General features: G+C 46.0%; 1 protein-coding gene across 1 annotated transcript in view; it reads left to right on the top strand.

Annotated features, from left to right (window-relative positions):
* Window positions 1-26,022, top strand: part of IPO11 (importin 11) — a 926,630-nt gene that overhangs the window by 406,970 nt on the left and 493,638 nt on the right. Inside the window, exons 16-18 of the mRNA XM_082270245.1 lie at window positions 10,124-10,160; window positions 18,122-18,159; window positions 20,254-20,370. Of these exons, the coding sequence (XP_082126371.1) occupies window positions 10,124-10,160; window positions 18,122-18,159; window positions 20,254-20,370 (192 nt within the window). The remainder of the gene's footprint in view (window positions 1-10,123; window positions 10,161-18,121; window positions 18,160-20,253; window positions 20,371-26,022) is intronic.

Here is a 26,022-nt window from a genome sequence, read left to right as displayed (position 1 = left end):
TGGAATCCCTGCGGTCGGTGGTGGCTGCCCTGGTTCCGGGGGAATTCATGGCCTCCATCGATTTGAAGGATGCGTACCTTCACATCCCCATTTTCGAAGGTCACCAGAGGTACCTTCGATTCGCCATTGCGGGGGATCACTACCAGTTCGTGGCGTTGCCTTTTGGTCTCGCCTCGGCTCCGCGGGTCTTCACCAAGGTGCTTGCACCGGTTCTGGCATTGTTGAGGGCCCAGGGCATTTCTGTCCTGGGGTATCTAGACGACATCCTGGTTCGGTCTGCGACCAGCCAGGGTCTGGAGGAGGACCTGTCTGTCACGATGCAAACTCTACAGGAGTTTGGTTGGACGATAAATTTTCCAAAGTCGACGCTGAGTCCGTCGGTTCGTCTTCCCTACCTGGGAATGATTCTGGACTCAGTACAAGCGAAGGTCTTCCTGCCGGAAGACAAACTCAGAACTCTTCAGGGGGAAGTCAGGTCCCTCAGGGACGTTCCGCACTCGTCTTTGAGGACGTGCATGAGATGTCTGGGATTGATGGTCTCGGCCTTCGAGGCGATTCCCTTCGCCCAGTTTCACACGCGGGGTCTCCAAGCGGAGATCCTGTCCAAGTGGGACGGGCGACCTCAATCTCTGGATCTTCAGATCTCGTTGAGTCATCGCACCAGAAGAGACCTTCTGTGGTGGCTCCAGTCCCCGATGGTGTCCGGGGGCAAGTCGTTTCGTCCTATCTCGTGGACGGTGATCACCACGGATGCCAGCCTGTCGGGCTGGGGTGGTGTTCTGGGCGTTCTGTCTGCCCAGGGGACTTGGTCGGAGGGAGAGTCTTCCCTTCCGATCTACATTCTGGAATTACGTGCGATAAATCTCTGTCTTCATCGCTGGACGGACCGGCTGCAGGGCTGCCCGGTTCGGGTGCAGACGGACAATGCCACGGCGGTGGCCTACATCAACCACCAAGGGGGCACCAGGAGTGCCCGGGCGGCTCGAGAAGTGGCCGACATTCTGTCTTGGGCCGAGACTCATGTCCCGGCGATAACGGCAGTTCACATTCCGGGGGTGGAGAACTGGCAGGCGGACTATCTGAGTCGCCAGACCCTGGATCAGGGGGAATGGTCTCTTCACCCGGCTGTCTTCCAGATGTTGTGCGCGAAGTGGGGTCTTCCAGATGTGGACCTGTTCGCGTCTCGTCTCAACAACAAGGTGAGAAGGTTCGTGGCAAGGACGCGCGACCCTCGGGCAGACGCGTCGGACGCGTTAGTGGCCCCGTGGCATCAGTACAGGCTGATGTACGCGTTCCCACCGATTCAGTTGCTGTCCAGGTTCCTTCGCAGGTTACTCTCGGAACGCAGCACGGTGATTCTTGTGGCACCGGACTGGCCTCGCCGGTCCTGGTACGCAGACCTCGTGAATCTGGCGGTCGACGCCCCTTGGCGTCTACCTCTTCGAGACGATCTACTGTCTCAGGGACCGATTTACCATCCTGCTTTACAGTCGCTGGCTTTGACGGCCTGGCTGTTGAGACAGAGGTCCTGAAGGGGAAGGGTCTCTCTCCAGAGGTCGTTCAGAGTCCAGGGGGTTTTCACCCCGCACGTACTCGGTTTCCCGTGTGCTGTCTTTTCTTCAGACGGGTGTTGATCAGCGTTTGGCGCTGGCTACGATGAAGGGTCAGGTGTCTGCGCTGGCCGTTCTGTTTCAACGTCCCGTGGCTTCCAACTCCTTGGTTGGCACTTTTATTCAGGGTGTGCGGCATCTGGTTCCTCCTAGGAGGGATCCTTTGCCCCCTTGGGACTTGAATCTCGTTCTTTCTGTGTTACAACGTGCTCCTTTTGAACAGATCAGGGAGATCTCGTTGTCTATGTTGTCCAAAAAGGTCGCCTTTTTGGTGGCGATCACTTCGGCTCGCAGAGTGTCGGAGCTGGCGGCTTTGTCCTGCAAGTCTCCGTACCTGGTTATTCATTTGGATAAGGTGGTCTTGCGACCTAATCCTTCTTTTCTTCCGAAACGAGTTTCGGAATTCCATCTTAATGAGGATATTGTCTTGCCTTCGCTGTGCGCGAAGCCTACACATCCAAAGGAGGTGAGATTGCATTCTCTGGATGTTGTTCGGGCGATAAGGGTTTACCTTAAATCGACTGAGTCTTTTCGTAAGACGGACTCCTTGTTTGTTCTTCCAGAGGGTCCTCGGAAGGGCATGGCGGCTTCGGCCTCTACCATCGCCAAATGGATCAGGCAGACCATTGAACAGGCCTATGCTTTGCAGGGTAAGGCTCCTCCTGTCCCTGTGAAGGCGCACTCTGCTAGATCTTTGAGTACGTCTTGGGCCTGTCGTCATGGGGCTTCTGTAGCCCAGGTGTGTAAGGCGGCGACCTGGTCGACCGTGCACACTTTCACAAAATTCTACAAAGTAGATGTTCAGGCATCGGCGGATGCTTCCTTTGGCCGCAAGGTTCTTAGTGCGGCTGTTCCATAGGGTCCCTTGTTGGGGACTCCTGGCTGTTGGGATAGTTTTTTGTATCCCCTGGTTTTTTGTCTTTTCCTGGGTTGTTGCTCCTGTTGAGCACTTGTTTTTTACTGTTGCCCAGCTGGTTTCCTTCCTTTTGGTAAGTTTCCTTTCCTTGATGCGGAGACTGCGTTGCCTTTTCGGCGCGGATGCGTTTCCCACCCCTCATGTTTGCACTGCTTTGGGACGTCCCCATATGTGACGAATATGAAGAGGCGGCGACTGTCGGAGGACGTAAGAGAAAACGGAATTTTTGTAAAATCTTACCTGTAAAATTCCTTTCTCTGAGTCCTCCGACAGTCGCCGCCCCCGCCCCTCTTTTGGGGTTTGGTTGTATACTCTACTGCTATTCCACTAAAACTGAGATATGGTTGCAGGAAGTAGGAGGGTATTGACTGAGGGGACCACCCCTTGAGGGTGGGATATGTTAAAAGCTTTATTGTTAACATATTCTGTTGCCTAGCTACTCCTTCGGAGCAAAGTCTAATACCCCATATGTGACGAATATGAAGAGGCGGCGACTGTCGGAGGACTCAGAGAAAGGAATTTTACAGGTAAGATTTTACAAAAATTCCGTTTTTTTCTTTTCTCTTATTTTTTGTGTGAATTATATAGGGGTGCGGCCTATCCATTACGGCAATATTTTTTTCAATGACTGTATCATCTGTCCGGGACTTCCATCCTCATTGGCTAAGACACAGCAGTGGTGCTATTGGCTCCCACTGCTGTCAATCAAAGTCAGTTAGCCAATGGGAGGGGGCGGGGTCGAACCGCAGCTTCGGGTCTGAATGGATACATGGAGCTGTGACTCGTCTCAGGTGTCCCCATAGCAAGCTGCTTGCTGTGGGGGTACTTAAAGGGAGGGAGGGGCCAGTAGAGCCAAAGAGGGACCTAGAAAGAGGAGGATCTAGTCTGCTCTGAGCAAAACCAACTGCACAGAGGAGGTAAGTATAACATTTTGTTATTATTATTGAAAAAAAAAATCACTTTAGACTTTAGGGTAATTTTTTTGTAATATAACATGTACATGCCCAGAAAAGACAAAAACAGGTTTTGCAGCAATATACATCTTCAGTCAGGAGCAGTTTGCCACAGTGAAGGACAAGGGTCATACCTCCCACTTGCTCTAAGCACAGGCTGTCATGGGCACACCTCCTGGCATTGTGTCATCAAGGTGACTTGAATCGGAGTGTACTTCTCTCAGCATTGCTCACAAACCATTACTTGAGTGCTGTTTAGTTTAGAAGAAAGGATCGCCTACCACTGCCCCTGAAGAGGAGGAAAGAGCCATGAAGTCCACAAAGGTCCAGAGTTCGTTTTAAAAAAAAAAAAAAATTATGGGAATTAAAGTGTGGGCGCTTCTGTAGCCACCTTAAAGTTATAGTCTAAAGATCCTAGTTTCACTACCTGTGTCCACAACCCAAAATCCTGCATGTGGAGTGAAATCTGGAGGGTTAATCTCACTACTTTTTGTGTTGACATGCACTATACATGCTAATTGGTTTTCACAGAGGATTTACATGTATCCTTGCATTTTGTTGCCTTGGATCTGGTCAAAATAAGACCTGGAAAGTCTGTAAATTTGCTACAAGTGATATGAATCGGATGAGAGCTTCCTCTATGTACACTTGCCCTCAGTTTATGCATTGCTATTTATATGTCATGGTTTTGGTACGTGTTATCACTTGTGTTTGCAAATATAAAGCTGGCCATAGATGAATACAGATCTGTAAAGTGCAAGTTTTTTTATGTGTGAATATGTGTTCTATGAACCATATAACCAAAATGTGCAGAACTTTGTGATGAAAATAAATCTTAATATACCATATTATTATTTATAGGATACAAAATCCAAATAGTATGATTTTGTACACTTTGAGGTTTCTTTACACAGTGATGGACCCTTTAGTGGGTTTAAAGGCAGCCTAGGAGTAATATATGATTTTATTTAAAATGTATTAAATGCCCTTTGATAACCTCTGCAACTTCAAACCGTGATCAAACTGTTAGCTACACCAATGCCTTTTTAAAATCAATGACATTCCCTACTTGGTAGCATTTTCTATAATATTTCTGATGAGGGAATTCTGTGCAACCTTAGCTTTATTAGAAATAAAATGACTGAAGAAATGGGTATTCTTGAAGTTGCTCACTGTGGAGCAAGGTGTAGATTGTATTGTGCATTGAGATTGTATTATGCCCCAGATTGCATGTTGATATTTTTGATTCATTTAATTGTTGTTGACAGGGGTTTCTTCTGCAGCAGTAAAGCTTTATTTGTGTGATCATAAGAAGTGGTAGACAACATGTCAGGAAGTAAATTCTAGTGAAACAGTAACATTTTGCAGATCTAATGATTTAACACAACCTAGCCTAAGAGCCCATTCAGACGGGCGACAGGACTTGCTGGGGCAACCTTGTCGGCACGACTTGCACGGACTTCATATAATTGAAGTCAATGCAAGTCGCCTCCAGGTCGCCCCAAAGTAGTACAGGACCCTTTTTCTAAGTCGGAGCGACTTGTGTCGCTCCTATTAGAACGGGTCATGTACTACTCTATGGCGAGCGACCGACCGCGACTTGTCAGGCGACCAAGTCGCCTGACAAGTCGCGTTAGTGTGAATGGACCCTTATTGTTGCTATAGTTTTATCTGTTTTTTTTTTTTTACAGTTGCTGTCATGATCACTGAATTGCAGAGCTTCCAGTTTCTACATTTCCTTGAAACAGGCCAAGTGTTTTCCGATTCCAAGCACCTCCCTCTGTATTTTTCACAGTGGGAGATTGCACAGCTCAATTATATGGCTGGAACCTGTATTCACATCTAGACACCCTGTGAAAGGCAGGCAAAATTCTGCAACAGATATTAGATATCAGAAGGTCTATTTGTCACACAGTAAAAAAAAAAATCCAAACAGACAGAAAAAAAATGCACACCGTCCTTTGATGCACTTCACCCACATATGATATTAACTGATTATGATCATAACTGATTATGGGTTTTATTTGTTATTGGATTTTCTATTGATCAGTAGATTCCCTAATTATATCTAAAAGAGCCTTGATTGATCACAATTTATTATTAAATTACAATTTAAAACATAATCTAGATATGTTTTAGCTGGTGTTTGCCAGATATGCATGAGCTACTATGTCTAGGAAGAGCATGTGTATGTGGTTCAGAACTTGCTAAAACGCACAAGCTACCATTTGTAAGTGCCCCAGCAGCCTTAAATGGTTTGTTAGAACACTCTAATTGCCACTTTTGCTAGACAGCTTGGTTTGTTATAGAAAGTTGAAAAACAGACTTACTGGCTGGATCACCGGGTAAAATAAAAGAAATAAAGCATAAAAAGGAAAGCAAATGCACCAATGACATATAGAATTAGTAGGCTGCAATATATTACTGTTTTTTGTGTTTAACTGTGCTGACCTGCCAGCTCTTCCACCAAAGTCCCAAAATGTAACTCAAGTCCTTCAAGTAACATATTAAAGGCAGCATGGCTCATGAAGAAAAAAAAAAGTGAGGCTTCATTATTCAGCCAACCATTGATAATTTAGCTGTGTCAGTACACTTTATATTCTTGTACACTTACAGATGTTCTCCTGGCACTTTTGTCATTTTCATCTGTGTTGTGGAATCTTTTCCTCTCAGGTACAGATACCTGAAACCTATCAGTCAGTGATACCAGATCAAATATGTAGCTACATAGAGATCAACAAGAATCAGTAAGGTTGAATCAGAGTGATCTGAATTTTATTATTCCGCGTTTGAGATTAAATATGCAATATGATGTATATGAAATAGGTTGTATCAAAGATATTGTTTGACCAATCAAAGGTTAGTAGAAACTTCAGCAAGCTCACAGTTAAAAGTTAATAGTCCAGTGTTTGCAACTTTTTGGAGGGGATTTCCCATCAAAGATATAAATGTCTTGTGGTCATAATCCCAGATGACTATCTTGTTCATGTCCAGACAGTTCCTCATTTGTTGCAGAATATTTCAGCAGTCCTCAGATTTATTTATTTCTTTTTGGCAAGTGTGCATGTAAAATAAAGAGATAGACTCAGATTATTATCCTCATTAGGAAAGCCATATTGTTCTAAGCAGCCATCTTGCCACCTCATTTCCCCCCTCTTGATAATTTACTGATCACCCTAACTACCTATCCACTCATCAGATCCTCCCAAGGGAGCAGCCCCTTACACTTGGGACACTGGCCCAGAGGGCAAACCTCAGTGGGGGATGTCTGAGTCTTGGTAAGGTTCTTAGGCAGAAATTGTTTCTTCATACATGGGGGTTGAGGTGACAGATGTCTCATTGCAGCATACTCAGCATCATCAATCACTTCTGGCCCTTGTATGGTGTTGGAATAGGTTGTCGCCTTGGTAACCTTATCAATCAAACATATAACTATTTTAATTCAACAAGTAACCAGAGATCAGAATTATCATAAACATCAATACGAATACCCCCAGTCTCTGTATTTTAGGAGATATTTAGGATAAGGCAAGACCTCTAAAGGACTGTGTTTATCAGGATGAGCGGACACCATTGGGATCAAAGAGGCTATAGTACATGTTCCTGCAGCACGCTGAGGTAGCCAACTATGGGCCTTATTGCCACAGATATTAATAGATTCCCGACCCAGTGTGACCACCCATGGGCAAAAATGGGTATTCATTTTCCTGCGTAATACCCCAGTTGCTGTCTGAACAACAGAAACCTGAGGGCATTACCTAGGTGAGAAATGTCCATATTGTTATTCAATATGGCCTGTATTTTATGTTTAACAGCTTCATTTCTGTAATGCATGCAAATTCTGTGGGCAGGATATGTTTATCAGTGCTTGTGAACAGTCCACCCTCCCTACATCAGTTTTATTTCCATAGAACGCTATACACACTGTGGGGTTCTTGATTAGACCTGCAACTTTCAGGGAAATTAACATGTCCTTTCTTGCGCTGGTAATGTTTCTATAGGATTTTGGAAACTCTCTAATTTAGATCCTCTAATGTAATTACTAGCACAGGCATAGTCTGGGTCTCTGGGTGTAATTTTGAACATATCTAACACTCCGAATATCCTGACATCCTGGCTACCTGGTATTTAAGCCTTAACAGCGCATTAGGCCTTGGGTTGTCTGTCCCTTTATTGTCCTGCCCCCCCCCCCCCCCCCCATTGTACCCAATATTGCTATACATATCAGAAATTGGAAGAAGATCATTGTACTACCTTTTTGCAATGACTGGCATGTATCCATGCATCTCTTCCTTTTACCTTGGGGGATGTTGGCATGACCAACTGCACCCTTAGTGGCCCGTCAAACCGAGGTTCGAGATGTCTCCTGACGTGTCTCTTGATTACTACCCAATCACCAAGTCTTACTTTTAGTATCCTCATTTGGATCTGGTAGGGATGCAAACACACTGTTATGTATTTTGTCAATTGTTTTTGAAGCGCTGCAACACATCTAGTGAGATCTGAGTATATAGCTTGCAATTGCTGTGAAAATAGAGACCTGCTTTAGGAGCACACCCAAAGAGTACCTACACCTCTCTTGGGAGTGTTCCTGAAAAAACGTAACACAATAAGTAAGGTTTACCTATTTCTGCTATTATTTTACTTAGCCTGTTTTTTTTTTTTTTTTGTACCATTCAATTTTTCTACCTTTCCACTACTCTGTGGTTGGTATGGAGCATGAAAGGCTTCCTCAATATTTAGTGCAGATAGTGAGTACCCCTGTCACTTTCAATAGTTTCTGGAATTCCATGCCTGCACACTACCTCGGACAAGAGGTTTTTTTTTTCTGTTTGCACTGTACCCCTGGAAACTGGCCAGGCCTCAGGCCATCATGAAAAATGTCTACACAGACCAAAGCATGTGCATAGGGACCAGATTGTGGGAGATCAATGTAATCTTTTTGAATTATCTGGCTTAGGGGTGTGCTTTTGTGGGGTGCTTACAGTCCTACCAGCATTGTACCTAGCACAGGTAAGACAAGAACAGTATGTTTTGCAGCTACTCCAGAAAAAAAAAAAAACCTGGTGCTATCCAGTGCTCCATTACCAAGGTGGTCATTAGTCTTTGAGTTACTGTATGACACGGTCCGTGAGCTGCAGTTGCCATCATTGGGTATAGGGCCTGAGGTAGACAGAGATGCTCCTCCATCTTCCAGCAAACATTTTCATCTGGTGTTGCACCTTTCTTCTGCCACTTCCCACGTTCCTGTGAGGGGACTTGTTTCTGCAATGATATCAAGATTGCCAAACTTACGGACGTTGGTTGCTTTCCTGCAAATGTCAGTACCCGTATAGGGACTTGTTCCAGTGCAGCCTTTTTCGCTGTCCTGTCAGCCCTTGCATTTCCTGCAGCTTCTTTTGTGTATTCTCTTGCATGTGCCTTGGTTTTTAAAATGGCCACCTCAGTTGGACACTGGAAGGCTAAGAACAGCCTCTCTATTAAATCTGCATGCTTTATTGGCTTACCTGCTGAGGTTAAAAAATGACGAGCTTTCCATATAGGACCAAAATCATGAGCAATTCCATGAGCATATTGGCTGTCAGTGTAAACATTAACCCTGTGTTCCTTAGAAATTTCACAGGCCTTTGCCAAAGCCATCAGCTCAGCTGCTTGTGCTGAAAACTTTTTAGATTTATTTTTGCTGTTACTGCATACCCAGTTACAGGCTTACCCTCTTCTGTGTAAAAGCATGATCCATGTGTATAAAGGGTCTCATCAGGGCGTGAAAGAGGAGCCTTTTTGGCAGGGCTCAAAGGTTTGGATTCTGCCATTATCACCAATCTGCAAAAATTAATTTGGTCTTATCTTTCTCAAAAGTCATAGAATGATCTTGGAAGTTATAGTCTGATGAATTTACTTCTTGTCTGGGGATATCCAGTGTTGGGATTTCTTGTTTTGCTCTGCCAGTTGACTAGAAAAGGAGATGGGATTCCCCAACTGAATAGCAGGCATCAAAATGGATGTAGAAGTGTACTCACCAGATAAGTGTTTGTCCTCGTTTTCCTCCTAATAGCACAAGACTAAATTTGGCAATAGATGGGCAGATACAGTACATCCACAAAAACAATAAGACAACCTTTCTGCCCACCTTACATGAGTATACAAAGTGCCAGAAACTGCCATGCTCCTTGCTCACTGCTAGCAGTAACATGCTCAGTACTTCTGATACTTTACACTTCTCCATATAGAAATGGCAAAACAGTGCAATAAATTGCAAGTTTTAATCAAAGTTTGGAGAAACACTTGCTCTTAAAAGCCATTTGTGGGCAGTCTTTGTTCTTCAAGAATGCAGTAAACGTTATCCTTGTAATCACGAAGAGGGGCTACCCAACAACTTCCAGTTTTCAGTTCATTAATTTCCATTAACGAGCCAAGGATTGTGTGAAGTCTGAGCCTGTATCTCAAACCAGTCATGGGACTAAACTCTTTTAAAAGGAGCAGAATAATTAGAGAACTCCCTAATAGATGTAAGAAAATTATTTTCTTCACTTTCAGCTTAGGCTACAAATTCTAATTCCTTGTGCTTCATTTCCAATACTTAAATTCCTGCATAAGAGCTAGGAGTAACAGCTACTTATTGTACCTTAATTCTTGTCTTTCAGGTTCGTATTGAGACAGCGACCACCTTGAAGCTTGATATCCTTTGACTAACTCTGGGTCCAGAAATGTATTGGTCCATTTTGAAATGTTATTCCAATTAAAATACAATCCACACCTGCTGAGTAGCCTCTGGGCTTATGAATGAGTTAAGCATCTGAAAATAGATATAATTGATCAGCAAGAACAAAAGCTAAGCAGCATGTGCTGAACGTTAGGAGACCTTTTTTTTTTTCACTGTGATGATTGTCAAAGAAAGTCATTATTTATGCTTATTTGAAGTTATTGATTTGAGAGAATTTATTATTACAGCTGTTTTCACCCAACGTTATGGAGGGCCAGAATAATCATTTTTCCAGTTGTGAAATTTGAAGAAGTGACAGTCCATCAAGAAAAAAAAAAACTGTGTTACAGGTAGACTCTGAGGTACTAAATCTCCCACTGGCCTGCTTTTTTTTTTTTGCAACTGCAACAATGAGTTTATGCTGCAATTGCTGTTTCTGCTTCACCCACCCTTAAGTTTTGCTTTTCCTGTTGCAGATGAAGGAATTTTGCAAACTCGTTTGCATTCTTTATTATGTAGTATAGATGAAAAAATAATGCCCTAGATGGTATTTCAGGAATGGGAGGTTGGGATGGGGTGCATACCTAGAACTCAACTGGTCACAACCCCACTGAATAAATACAGTGCATGAGTGTCTTTGTGATGACCCAATTTAAGTCAATACACTAGGTCTTATGGTAATTAACAAGACCATCTGGAGTAACCCACTAAAGAGATAATTTTAGATCACTTGTTAACTAAGCTACCTATGGTGTTTATTCAGACTGTGGTATTTGGTTATGTAGCCCTGACCGATTACTCAGCAGTTTGCAGGATATACTATTTACATGAAAACAAGAGGAAATACAAAATCCACACAGCTAATATTCGCCAGCAGGAACAAAACACAGAATCCTAGCCCCACAGATTAAAAGGTTACCACAGACGACTGTTCCATCAGTTTCTTGTTACAAATGACAAAAGCTTTCTGTTAATGATTTGTAACCTAAAGGCCCGTACACACTTGACGGAAATCGGACTAAATATCGTTCGATTTTTCTCTCTCTTGCTCAGCGTTCATTACCGTTTTTAGTTGACAGTGCATAAATGTTCACAAAATTTCTTGTCAGCAACTTCAGATCATGCTCGGGTCTTTCGTATCCGATTTTTCACGGATGTACTGCATACACATTAAACAAAAATTGGTCGTCTGGGGACAGACGATAAAAATTTTGGTGTTTGTCCTTCCGTTTTTTTTTCGTTAAAAATGTCGGCATCGGCTGCTGAAAGTTGTGTACAAACTAGTCGAAAATCGTACGATTTTACCTCGGACAGCAATTTTCGGCAGATTTTCTACTAGTGTGTACCCCACTTTAACCCTTGACTGAAGGAAAAAAATGTGTTTAAAAAAAAAAAGTAAAGTTTAACCTCTCACTTAATTTGCTGAGGTACAAGCCTAAACTACAAATTTTTACAGCTCCGCTCCCTAATGCAAAAAAAATACTTTACTTTTCAGGCATGCTTTGATGTCTGCATGCATGCCCTCGTGGTCAATATAGCTAGGCACACGTCAGGTCACTCCGGTGCCAACAGTCCATAGGCCTTAGGCACAGGGCAGAAAAAATACTTAGAAGTGTCTTGCATTTTGATTTTTTTTTTTATGCCTCCTAACACAATTTTATCTTAGCCTATGTGGTCAGGCATTTAGAGCAGCATTTTAAGAGCAGCATTTAGAGGCATAGGAAAAAAAATAAAACACATCAAAGGTGCATTTAGAGAAAAGCTTATGAGTATAATTTATGCACCTATGTGCAGAAATGTATTACGTCCTCCGACAGTCGCCGCCCATTCACACAGTCTTCACTAATGGGGTATTGCTTCCTCTCCACAGGAGTTTCTAGGCATAAGACTTGTAAAAGAACAATTTATCTACATATTCACACCCATGGGGGCTGTCCTTCTAGTCCAATACCCCCCTGCAATAGCCATTCCAATTCAGTTTGTCTTCTGCCTAGCTTAGGAGTGGATAGGCTTCCCTGTGCTGAGGCTACAGTCTCAGCCTTCCTCTTTTTCTTTTATGATTTATTTTCTGAAAATGTCATTTTTCTTTACATTGCTAGCTGTTTATTTTTTCAGCGCTAGTTAGTTGGATCTTCGGATGAAGACGGCGTTTGCGGAGCCGGGAATCGGACTGACCGTCCTGGTTTTCCAGGACAGAGGGTCAGATGGAATCCCAGCCCACCATCGAGCGATTCGCAGGCTATGTGTTTGCCCTGGCCTCGCAAACGACCCATCCCTGTCCATCAGGGATGCAGCCATGTGAGGTGGCTACCTCACTGGACACAGCATAGGTTCGTCCGTGCACTACTAGTGTCCTGCGCTTCTGGCTGGCGGCACTCCCCTGCCTTCTGAGAGTGGGCGGTTTCCCGCTTGTTATGAGGCACCCCACGCCATCGGGTACAGGTAAGTACATTCTGTGTGGGGCCTCTGGGGTCGGCAGTCCTGTCTGTCTGTGGTGTCCCCTATGTCTGTGCATTTTGGGCTCCCTTTTCCCGGTCCCTGCGGCGGTTTTTATTTTCTCACAGCAGCGCTGTGTGGGGGATTGGGGGGTCCCTCTCCTAAGGTCACTTTAGGGTGCTGGAGGTGTAGACACATGCGGCGACCGCTGCAGGGTTAGAAAACCGCCGGTCCGCCATTTTAAGTGTGGGCATTATGTCTGGCTTCATTATGGGCGTTCATGCAGCATGCTATGTAGTGATTTTGGCGCCTTGCGGCGCCATCTTGCGTGTGGCATGCGATCAGTTCAGAGCACATGTCGGCGGCCATCTTGCCGAAGCCTCCCATTAGTTTTCAATAGGCATCCATTTTCCCTTGGCCTGCAGCCTAGTTCAGCCTCCAGCGGTGACATTACTTCCTTCTTTCTCACAGAGCCGACCGAAGGAGCTGGTAACACACTGGGGTTCTTTCCTGCTGTTCTTTTCCTGTCCTACTTTGTGCAATATTCCTGGTCAGTTTTTGTCCCTGCGGGGGGGGGGGTCTATGTCTCACAGTCTTTACAGCGGTGCGCTGCGGGGTCCGCGGCGCTCTTAAAGGGCCAGTTTACAAAAAAAAAAACAATTTTTTTTATTTCTGTTATGGAATCCCAGGACAGCAAATTCCCTCCAGCGTTGGTGGGGGGTTCAGGGTCCTCTGAATCCTCTAACCAGACTAATTTGGCGGCTATTGTGGCAACTTTGGTGTCAAAAATGGATGTGCTGATGTCTGAACGTGCTGCTAGGAAAAGGCCTAGGATTTCCTTTTCTTCTGATTCTGAGTGTTACATGGTTGCTGTAGGTAGGCGTTCATTACCTCTGAGGGGGAGGCGGAGGTCGCAGGGGTGGATGACCCCCCCCCCCCCCTGGGTCGCCCAAGGAACGCGCAGCTATGGATGAGTTGATCCTAGCAGTAAAGGAAACACTACATTTGGAGGATGAGCCCACCCCTCCGGGCGTTGTGTCCTCTTTTGGTACACACAGGACCCGCAAGACGGCGCAGGTTTTTCCTTGCCCCGCAGAATTTCACCATAAGGTGAATGAGCTATGGCGTAACTTAAAACACGCCTTCATGGTGCCTAAGAAGTTTCAACTTCTCTACCCTTTTGCGGCCACTACGGCTGCACGCTGGTGTGTGCCTCCTCAAGTGGATCACACAGTGGCCAGATTGAACAAGGCTACCTTGGTCCCCACCGAGGACTCCCCGGTGTTTAGGGACCCTACTGATAGGAGGCTGGAATCTCTTGCCCTACATGGTGGCGGGTTCCATGCTCAAGCCTATTTTTGCCTCTGTAATGGTGGCTCAGGCTGTGGCGGATTGGACCAAGGTGCTCAAACGCACCCTCGTGGCTGACTCTGCCCCTCCCACTACAGTGGAGATGGTGGGTCAGATTTATCGAGGGGTCATGTATTTGTGAGATGCGGCTCTAAATGAGGCCCCTTTGGCAGTACTCCTGTCCAGCGTCGCAGTGATTAACCGTCTCTTAATCTGGTTAAAGAGCTGATCGGCTGACCAGAAATCCAGGAAGACGGTCGCTGAAATTCCCTATGCGGGGTCTCGCCTTTTTGGGGAATCCTTGGTTGAATTGGTTAAAGGAGTCACTGGGGGCAAGAGCACTTTGCTGCCCCAGAACTCTAAGGGAAAATGTTTCCCCGGTAAGCGCGCCCCCTCCAAGGTGGTCAGAAAAAGCCCTGGTTCGGCAAACAAAAATCCGGCCAGGCTGGGACGGCGGCTCAGTCTGCCTCTGCCTGAAGGGACGCCCTCACCCATTTCAGGGGTGGGGGGACATTTGCGCGGTTTCCTCCAACCTTGGCTGCTCCGAATCGCGGACAGATGGGTTCAGGAAATCATTCGGTCAGGGTACAAGATCAAATTTCTTTCTCGGCCGGCGAACAGATTCTTTCCCTCAAATCTTCATTTGACCCCAGGGCAGGTAGTGCAGGATCTCATTGTCCAGGGGGTTGTCGTCCCGGTGCCTCATCGGGACAGGTTTTGGGGTTTTTATTCGAATCTATTCACTGTGCCCAGAAAAGAGTGCAAAGTGCGTCCGATTCTGGACTTGAAAGCGCTGAATCGCTTTGTGCGCGTTCGCAAATTCCGCATGGAATCACTTCGCTCGGTGGTGGCCTCCCTGAATCCGGGGGAGTTCCTGGCCTCTATAGACCTGAAGGATGCGTATCTGCACATTCCCATTTTCGAGGGTCATCAGAGGTACCTCCGATTCGCTATCGCGGAGGATCATTACCAGTTTGTGGCGTTATCTTTCGGTCTCGCTTCGGCTCCAAGGGTCTTTACCAAAGTCTTGGCGCCTGTTCTGGGCCTATTGCGGGCACAGGGCATTGCGGTCTTGGGATATCTGGACGATCTCCTGTTAAGATCGAGTGCCAGTCAGAGCCTGTTGCGCGATCTGTCCACTACGGTCCAGACGCTTCAGGAGTTCGGTTGGACAATCAACATTCAGAAGTCGACCTTGTCGCCTTCGGTTCGTCTCCCGTATCTGGGAATGGTTCTGGACTCTGCTCAAGCAAAGGTGTTCTTGCCGGAGGACAAGCTCCAGACCCTGCAGAGCGAGGTCAGATCCCTCAGGGACAACAAATCCTCGTCACTGTATGCGGTCCCTGGGATTGATGGTGTCAGCCTTCGAGGTGATACCGTTTGCACAGTTTCACACGCGATCTCTCCAAGCGGAGATCCTGGCCAGGTGGGACAGACTACCTCAGTCCTTGGACCTGAGAGTGTCTCTGAGTCACCAAACCAGAATGGATCTCTTGTGGTGGCTTCAGTCCCCGGCGGTGTTGGACGGAAAATCCTTCCGGCCAATTCTGTGGACGGTGATTACCACGGATGCCAGCCTGTCAGGCTGGGGTGGCGTTCTGGGCAACCTGTCTGCCCAGGGCATTTGGTCGAAGGAGGAATCCTCTTTCCCGATCAACATTTTAATCGGATCGTCTTCAGGGCCACCCTGTACGGGTGCAGACGGACAACGCCACTGCGGTGGCGTACATCAACCACCAAGGGGGCACCAGGAGTGCCCGGGCGGCCCAGGAAGTGACCAGTATTCTGTCTTGGGCCGAGACTCATGTCCCGGCGTTATCGGCAGTGCACATTCCGGGTGTGGAGAATTGGCAGGCGGATTATCTGAGCCGCCAGACCCTGGACCAGGGGGAATGGTCCCTACACCCGGAGGTATTTCAAATGCTGTGCGCGAAGTGGGGTTCCCTGGATGTGGATCTGTTTGCGTCTCGGCTAAACCACAAGCTGGAAAGGTTCGTGGCAAGAACGCGCGATCCTCTGGCAGACGCCTCTGACGCGTTGGTAGTGGGTCTCTCCTCAGAGGTCATTCCTACCTTAATCAAGGCTAGAAAAGCCTCGTCTGGTAAGATTTATTATCGAACTTGGAAAGCTTATTTTGCCTGGTGTGAGTCCAGGGGTTTCTCTCCTCGTTCATACTCGGTGGCGAGAGTGTTGGCTTTCCTCCAATCGGGTGTAGACCAGCGCCTTGCGTTGGCCACGATTAAGGGCCAGGTATCTGCGCTGGCTGCTGTTTTCCAGCGCCCTGTGGCGTCTAATTCCTTGATTCGCACCTTTATTCAGGGTGTGCATCACTTGGCCCCTCCCAGGAGGGAGCCCTTACCTCCATGGGACATGAACTTGGTTCTGTCCGTGTTGCTACGGTCCAAGTTTGAAACCATCAGGGAGAGATCGCGTTACCTCTGCTGTATAAAAAGGTTGCTTTTCTGGTGGCGATCACTTCGGCTCGCAGAGTGTCGGAGTTGACGGCGTTGTCCTGCCGTACCCCTTACCTGGTGGTTCATAGGGATAAGGTGGTCTTGCGACCTAATCCGTCCTTTCTGCCAAAGGTGGTTTTGAATTTTCACCTCAATGAGGACATTGTCTTGCCTTCGCTTTGTGCGAACCCTAAGCATCCGAAAGAGGTTGCTTTGCATTCTCAGGATGTTGTCAGGGCAATCAGGGTTTACCTGTCGTCGACTGAATCCTTTCGCAAGTCGGATTCTCTCTTTGTACTTCCTGAGGGTCCTCGGAAGGGTATGGCTCCGTCTGCGGCAATCATTGCCAAATGGATCAGACAGACCATTGTACAGGCCTACTCTTTGCGGGAAAGGGTTCCTCCATTCCCTGTCAAGGCGCATTCTACCAAGTCGGTGAGTGCGTTCTGGGCTTTCCGGCATCAGGCTTCGGTGGCCCTGGTGTGCAAGGCTGCGACTTAGTCGTCGGTGCACACCTTTTCCAAATTTTATAAAATTGATGTTCTGGCATCAGCTGATGCCTCTTTTGGCCGCAAAGTTCTCGGTGCGGCAGTGCCATAGGAGACTCTGGTTTGTACGGGTCCCTGGCTGTTGGGGTTGTTTTTCCCCTTGGTTATTTATTTTCCTGGGTTGTTGCTCATGTTGAGCCCTTTTTTGTTACCCAGAAGGTTCCCTTGCTGTTCATGTAAGTTTCCTTTCTCTGATGTGGGTACTGCGTTGCTTTTCTGACGGTTGCGTTGCCCACCCCTCATGTCTACACTGCTTTGGGACATCCCCATTAGTGAAGACTGTGTGAATGGGCGGCGACTGTCGGAGGACGTAAGAGAAAACGGAATTTTTGTAAAATCTTACCGTAAAATTCCTTTCTCTGAGTCCTCCGACAGTCGCCGCCCCCGCCCCTCTTTGGGGGTTTTTTATACACTATCACTGCTTGCGACCAAACTGAATTGGGATGGCTATTGCAGGGGGGGTATTGGACTAGAAGGACAGCCCCCATGGGTGTGACTATGTAGATAAATTGTTCTTTTACAAGTCTTATGCCTAGAAACTCCTGTGGAGAGGAAGCAATACCCCATTAGTGAAGACTGTGTGAATGGGCGGCGACTGTCTGAGGACTCAGAGAAAGGAATTTTACGGTAAGATTTTACAAAAATTCAGTTTTTCTGCCAGTAAAATGATTTATGCTCAATGACATATGCACCTAAATGCACTTATATGCACATTCAAGGCTTTTTTTTTCTGCTAAGTTCTAGCAGAAAAAAACCCGGCATTTTTGGAGCATAAATTCATATGCCTGTGTGCAGGAGGCCTCAAAGCTGTTTCTCTGCAATGTGAAATTTAAGGCGCTGCTGCCTTTGACTGCTTTTCTCAGTAGATTTGGAGAGATTTTTTTAATGATGTCACTACTGTGCTGCTCACTTTTATCCTTGGAGGCCCTAATATGAGGAATTAAGTCCTTTCTCAACCAAGATGGCCTCCTCCATACAGATAGAAGAAAACATGATAAGCTAATAATGGGGAAAAAGATCAGCTTCAAGGAGACCACAGTCAGTACTGGGGGCTAGTCATTTGCTTTCTGCATGCCATTTTTTTTTTGGGCACAGCTTTTAGATTTAGGCTTAAAGAATTTGTAAAATAGTCCTTAATGCTTTGCTTACCAGTTGATGATTTTGAATTCCGAACTGAACAATTTCTACCGGTAAGTTTGTTTTTTTTATTTTTTTTTTGTTAGTCTGGTTGAAAAAAGGCACATGTCCATCTAGTTCAACCAATAAAAGGGGGGGGGGGGGATTTAATAATCCTATATACGCAATCCTATACCTACAGTTGGCCCAAAGGGAGGCAAACAACCCAGGAAGCATGATCCAATTTGCTCCAGCAGTAGAAACAATTCCTTCCTCATCCCCCCAAGAGGCATTTGGAAATTCCCTGAATCAAATTTCCACAAAATATAAGTATCCAGTTATATTTATGTGCATTTAGCAAAGAATCCAGGCCTTTTTTTAAAGCAATCTACTGAGCTGGACCGAACCAGCTCTTGAGGGAGTCTTCCACATTTTCACAGTTCTTAGGCCCCTTTCACACTTGTGCGACATGTCCTGCAACTTGAGACTGCAAAGTCACATGACAAGTTGTACTCTATGATTTCCAATGAGTTCTGTTCATATCTGTGCGACTTCAAAGTAGTCCCTGCACTACTTTGGACCGACTTTGATGCTTTTTGAGGTCCATTACACAGGAATTGTGTGTCAGGTCCTGTCAAAATCGCTGCAAAATCGCAGGAAATCACGCAATTTTTTTTCAATATGTTTATACAATATCGTAATAAAAAGGACATACAGATGATAAATTAGCCTGCAAGGGACAAAGGTGTAAATGAACAAGTACAATACAAATATTCAAAACCATTTAGAGTGGTTTGTGTAATTATATGGAGACAGAGTGAGTATAATTCAAACTAAACGTATGATCACAACAAGTCGCAAAAGCTTCTCACACCTGCTAAGCCTCTTGTCGTTGAAGGCCCAGGAGATCCTGGGCTAGGGGAAGGGAGCATCGCCAGGGCTCCTCCAACCCGGTTCGAGTCAGACACCTCCCCCCATGGGATCAAACTGTGGATGTGGAGACCCCATCAAGGGTGTGTGGAGACCTGGAAGGCTTCCCCCCTCCGGCCCTCGTCTAGAGCCACCGGTCTAGTGAATGTCAAAGCCAGGGCCGCTTGTAGCATACAGAGAGGGAGAACAGATCTCAGAACAGAATTCAAAGAACAATTCTCGTGTCAAAAAAAAAAAAAAAAACCTTGTGTTTGGCTATCATAATATATGAAAACGAGAGGGAAAAGAAATGGATAAAAAAATTCCCCTTTGCAAACAAGTGTTCAACCTTCTGAGCACTCCATATGACAGCATGAGGAGCAGAGAAAGGATTTTACAAGTGGAGGAATGATCCAGGAGACATGACATGATCCAGGAGACTCTGCTTTGTTGCTGATATTAAGACCGAGGACTTCTTCCAAGCTCCGGCTATCATAATTTAAGCTCCCAAAAACATGAAGCTCAAGGTCTGAGTATGTTTATGATTTTCCCAGAAGTCTGTCTACGATACAGATACAAGACAGATTTCCGGCATCCCCTGCAACAGAAATTTCATTTTTGGTCAGATACTCCCAATAGGAACACGTCTAAAGGGATCTTAGGCTGGCCATACACTATACAATTTTCTTGTTCAACTTTCCTTTAGATTTACCAAAACCATGTAATATAGGGTCAAACCTAAACACTTTCAATTTGTATGCAATCAGGCAGGCCCTTGCACTACATAGTTAAAGGAAATTGAATAAGAAAATTGTATAGTGTATGGCCAGCCTTACAGGCCCAGCAACTTTCCTTATAAGTGCCCTGCAGCTGCCATAGCTTATTGATAATTATAAACAACCACTCCCTTCTAGATTGTAAGCTCTAACAAGCAGGGCCCTCTAGTTCCTCCTGTTTTGAATTGTATTGTAACTGTATTGTCTTCCTTCACATTGTAAAGCGCTGCGCAAACTGTTGGCGCTATATAAATCCTGTATAATAATAATAAATAATTAGATTAACTTTCCCACAAGGGCACAGAGACATGGATTTCTTCAGAATAACAAAAGGTAGGAATCTGCAACAGTTTGTTAAAGTGTAATGTACATATATCACCCAGGGGGAAATGTTTTTTTCTCAACAAAAGTGGAATTACACTTTACGTTGTATGCCTTGCTTTTAGGAATTATGTAATACCATGATTTTTTTCTTATTTTCAGTATCTGGAATCAATGTTTCAATTACTTTTCCAACTACTTCAGCAAGTTACAGAATGTGACACAAAAATGCAGGTTCTCCATGTGTTGTCATGTGTCATAGAGCGTGTCAACGTCCAGGTGACTATCACTCTTTGAATATTTCAGATGGTTATTGGAATATTAGCTGGGCATGTGTTGCATATCCTTTTTTTTTATTTTGATTCATTATACACATGGAGTGATACATTGCATCAGGGTTCAACTCCAAGCCAGGTTTTGACTTCCCTGTGGGGTTTATTTCTGTTCGTTCTTTTCTTGATTTTGATGCATAAAGTATCATGCCAGTTGAACTGTCTGTGGAAATGAAGGTCAAAGGTCCAATACAAAGCCTGCTAGTCAGAACAGTACTGACTTGTATACTGGTTTCAAGGACCCTCTGGGGCCCTCATTTGGCAGATTTTGCCTGAGCAGTATGAATTGGTATGTAGGTGTGAAGAGCAGATGTGTGTGTAAGGTCTATCTGCAATGACTTCAAAATTTAATAGTGTTTTTTTTTTTTTTTTTTTTACATCTTCCACTGTATTTTTGACTTTATGCAATGTAAATCTAATACACAAACATGTTGACAATTTGTACATTACAGAGGAAATTGTGGTTTAATCTTGTATGACTTATTCGTAGCCTGGCCTTGGACCTCATTGTTATAGGGTGTCATTTGAAATACTAAATTTCACCACACATGTAGACAGACCTGCATATATCAATGTATTCAGTAAGGGAGAATGTAAATACTTACATTCTCTTACGTTCATTGACAGACACAGCTCTTCCTTAGTCTTAATCATAGAGTTATAGCACCACCTTCAGGAGTAGGACACTAGGCAGAAAAGAGAACACAGCACCACTTATGGGCAGTCTTAGTTGTTAGTAAACTCCCTCTCTGCTATAGGCAGCCCAGCTTTTTCTGCCTGGTGTACGAAGCTAAGACTTGGCTCCCTGCTTGGACCTGTGTTTCCATAGCTTTTTTTCCCCCTATTTTATTTTGTGCGAGTATTAAAGAGGAAATAAACTCAGATATAAAAATCAAACTTTTACAATGTATTAAAAGGACTTGCACTATAAATACATTACACATAAAATATTTACATCATAACCGTCTAAAAATACCTTTATTTCAAAGTTAAACTTTTTCCTTCTTCCTGGTCTCGACCGCGCCATGTCATCTCCTGTTTTATGCTCCCCCTGTGGCCGTCATTTCCGCCCTTACTGCATTCCTTTTTAATTGTAATGCAAACTCTCTGTGTTATACTGGCTCTCACTGTATTGTAAGGCTGCCGTTTTTTACTCACTCCCCCTCCCCTTGTGTTCTCTCACTTGTTCACTCCCCCTCCCCTGTGAGATGAGGAAGCTGGGGGGAAAGGTACAGCTAATCGCGAGACTTAGCTATGCCGTTTTGAGACATACAGGGAGAGCCAGGCATTTCCTTTGTTAATGAAACGGCACACATCGTGCCGTGGATTGAAAAACACACTGGGCATGCGCCAAAGACGTCATCACATATTACAGGAAGGATTACAGGAAGGTTATAGAAGTAAGAAATCTTTTACAGGCACCTATTGATTGCTTTCTTTAGGTAGATTATAATGAGCTGAAGTGAAAATGGGGAGTTTACAACCTCTTTAATGTGGAGAGCGTCAATCAACAGAAGGGCTTTGTGACAGGCTGGATAATCTAGATCCAATAGGCACCCCAGCCTTGCCACCTAGTGCACGCAGACCTCTAGTTATGTGCTGGGTCATTTGTGACAGCCATATCCAGGACCGGGGTGGCTAGCAAATTAAACATCTCACAGAAACACATATAACCAGGCACCTTGCATCCATGTCACAGTGTTTCCCTGGCCGATGAATCCCCACCTCGGTGGAAGGCAGTTCTGTCTTGGGAGTGTCACCAGCTACCTCGACTGGACGTTAGACACCTTCATCCCCCTTTCCCTCTGGCATGGTGGTGGGCTGAGGGTACTCCCTTTGTCCCCTGATGGATGTTTGACTCCCTGGTTTTGACCTTAAAAGGTCCGGTGGTGACAGATTCGCAGTGTTTCCATGTGCTTCCCCCCCCCCCTCCCCATTCCTGGTTGGTATGTGCCCGAAGGCGATGGGGACCTGCAGTGTACAGTTCGATCCTGAACCCTTCGTATGTGTTTTGGCACATTCTTTTGTAAGCTGGGGATTGTCTGGGCTGCCTCTCCTGGGCCAGTGTTTTCCGCTAGGCCCTCCCGCAGGTGTGCACATCACGCACCTTGGACATTGAGGTCTTGGTAGTTCAAGTGTATCTCTCGCTACAGCCTCCTTATGGGAAAAAAAATCTCTTTTTGTGATAACGAACGGTCCACGAAAAGGCCTGATGGCCTCCTTTGCCATTATTTCTCAATGGATCAGGCAGGTGGTTGTCCAGGCTTATGCCGTTAAGGGTCAGTTTCCTCACTTCCCCATTACAATACAGTTTACTTGGGCGATTAGTTTCTCCTGGGTGTTCAAACCTCAGCCATCTGTGTCTCAAGCTTGTAAGGTGGCTACCTGGTTGCCTCTGTACTCCTTTACCAAGTTTTACACAGTTGATGTTTTGGTGTCTTTGGATGTGTTGTTTTGGCTTCAAGGTCTTGCAGGTGGTTGTTTGTGGTTTCTTGTTCCTCTTATGGGGGGGTCCTCAGGTGTTGCATGTTCTTCTCTGGTTCCCCTCCCCTTACGGAGGCAACTGCTTTGGGACCTCCCTATGGTCATCACTATGGAAGAGCTGTGTCTGTCATTGAACATAAGAGAAAACAGGATTTTTTTTAACAGTAACATCTCTTTAATTTAGTTCATTAATGAACACAGCACCCACCCCTTTATTTTATTTTCCTAATTGTTCTGCTTTGTGATTAACTGAGCTGTCTATAACAGAGAGGGGGTTTGCTACCAGACATGATTGCTCACAGGCAGTGCTGTGTTCTTTATGCCAAGTATCCTACCCCTAAAGGTGGCACACTCTGGCTAAGACTGTGGAATAGCTGTGTCCCATCAATGAACTTGAAGAAAGGGATTTATTGGTGAGTAACAAAAATCCTGTTTTCTCTATCGCTCATTGACAGACGTAGTCCTCGGTGATACAGCACCTTCGGGTTATGTTGCCTCCACAGGAGTAGGACTAGAAAGGAAATAAAATGCTCTGGCCACACCCTAGGGGCAGTCCCAGAGGGTATATCCTCTCTCTCTCTGCCTCAGCAAATCAGTTTTTTTCTGTCTAGTCAGGAGTAAGGACCTAGATACCTTGCTGGGATCTTCGGTCCTGGCAGGATTTTTTTCTTAGAAAATAATTTTTTAAGACAGCTTTTTTTCTCCAGAGTTCCTGTGAGATCTTCAAGCAAGAAAGCTGAACTGGGCGACGGGCTGGATGTTGAGATCCAGTGGTCACCCCAGTTCAGCCTACGAGCGCGTGCAGGCCATAGCTCCGCGCTGGGTCGGCCGCGACATAGTCCCACTGGACGGGGACTGACCCTGCGAGTTAAACGTCTCGCTGAAACGCCAAAGACCATGAGTCACGGCGCCCGTATTGGTCGACAGCCCTCCTACCTCGGTGGAGAGGGGTACTGTCAGGAGTTGGCGCCGGCCTGGTTCCGGTATGGTGAGTAGTATGTTCCCCCTTTCCCCCTGACGGGTCTTGTGGTGAACGCGGGCCCCTCTCTGTAATGGTAAGGATGGGTTCCCCTCTATCCTACAACATGTCACAGATCCCCCTAATTGAGTGTGATTTTTGTGTACAAGAAGCCAGGAGGCTTGGTTTGGGAGCTGACAATCTAATTGTAAAGATGTGTAAATGATTGTAGTCAGTGGCAGTACTAGAACTTTACTGTGATAGTATAAGGTATCCTACCTGTCAGCCACAGGGCGATGTCTATACATGTATACTGCATTCCAGATCATTCCTCCAGCTAAGCAGTGGACCGCATACGGCCCGCTAGGGTCCGGTACCTCCGACCACGCTGACCACCATGAGGGTGAAGGGTTGTGGGGCCGAGATCCTTCTGCAGACCGGTTTCTGGAGGACACAGGATCGAGTTTCGATCACTTCCACCGGTGCGATTCTGCCCTTCTAACATTGAACGGTTTCAGGGGTTCTATTCGAACCTATTCACAATGCCCAGGAAAGAGGGCAAGGTGCGTCCAAATCTGGACTTGGGAAGAAATAGAGTCCATCCGTACAGTGGTGGCCTCCCTGCATAAAAGAGATTTCCTGGCGTCCATAGACATATAGGATGCCTATCTTTATATCCCCATCATCGCAGGACATCAGCGTTTTTTTTCGCTTTCCCAAAGATCATCCCTGGTTCCCACCAGGAGACTGAACTATCTGGGCCTAAGGTTGGATACATCCTGGGCAAGAGAGTTTCTCCTTGCTGGGAAACTCCAGAAGGTTCAGTCAACGATTCGGATGTTGCTGTCCGTCAATTGGCTGGGACTGATGGTGGCCTTCTTAGAGGCAGTACCGTATACCCAGTCTCATACCCGAATTCTCCTGAAGGAGATTCTTTTTTAATGGAATCAGAATTCCGATTCCCTGGACAATCGGATCCGGTTGAGCGAGCGGACCAGGAAGTCTCCGATGCTCAACCAGGGGAAGTCATTTCTTCCGATAGTATCCAGATTACCAATAAGGGTATCGGAACTGAGAGAGATCAGATTTTGTCTGATTTACTGGATCGAGCAGCTCTAGAGCAGCCCGATTCGGATCCAATCGCATATGGCCTCTTCATCCAGAGGTTTTTTCCCTAGCTGTCCCTTCATTGGGACGTCCCGGATGTGGATCTGTTGGCACCTTGGCCTAACAGGAAGGTGCGGAGGTTTGTAGCTCGCGCCACGATCCTCTAGCGGACGCAGCAGAAACGCTGATCGCCTCGTGGGGGCAGTATCAGCTACGGCATGCCTTCCATCCTCTCAAGTTGCTGCGGGAACTTCTTCGCAGGATAGAGGTGGAGGGAATTCCAGTTATTCTGGAAATTCTGGATTGACCTCGTCAAGCCTGGTACGCCGACTTGGCGAGGCTAGTCGCGGACGCTCCTTGGAGACTTCCTCTCAGGGAGGATTTGCGGTCTCAGGGACCAATCTTCCATCTTGCTTTACAGTCGCTGGCTTAATGGCCTGGCCATTGAGACCCAGGTACTGAAGGACAAGGGAGTGTCAGCTTCAGTTATTCCTACCTCCAGTTAAAGCAAGGAAAGCGACTTCCAGCACATGGAAGTCTTATATTGCATGGTGTGAATCTATTGGATTTCCCCCACAGACCTATTCGGTGACCCGAATTTTGGTCTGTCTGCAACAAGGGGTTGAGCAGAAACTATCCTTGAGCACGATCAAGGGTCAGGTTTTCGGCGTTAGCAATCTTCTTTCAAGAAACCTTTGGCTAATCATTCCTTGGTGCGGAATTTCATCCAGGGGGTGCGACATCTGGCTCCGCCAGTGCGCGCACCCTTACCGCCTGGTATCTTAATTTAGTGTGGTCGGTTCTTCAGAAACTTCTCTTTGAAGATATTAGGGAGATTCCCTTGCTTACATTCCCAGAAGGTGGCCTTCTTGGTGGCCATTACTTCTCTACGCAGGGTGTCAGAACTGGCCGCATTATCCTGTCGTTCCCCAGATCTGGTGGTTCATAGGGATAAGGTGGTTCTTCTTCCGAATCCATCCTTCCTTCCTAAAGTGGTTTTCGTAAGACGGACTCACTTTTTGTGATCACGGATAGCCCTTGAAGGGGGTT

The sequence above is a fragment of the Pelophylax lessonae genome, assembly GCF_965119305.1.
Source record: "Pelophylax lessonae genome assembly, chromosome: 1".
Classification (NCBI taxonomy): domain Eukaryota; kingdom Metazoa; phylum Chordata; class Amphibia; order Anura; family Ranidae; genus Pelophylax; species Pelophylax lessonae.
This window is presented reverse-complemented; position numbering and strand designations above follow the sequence as displayed.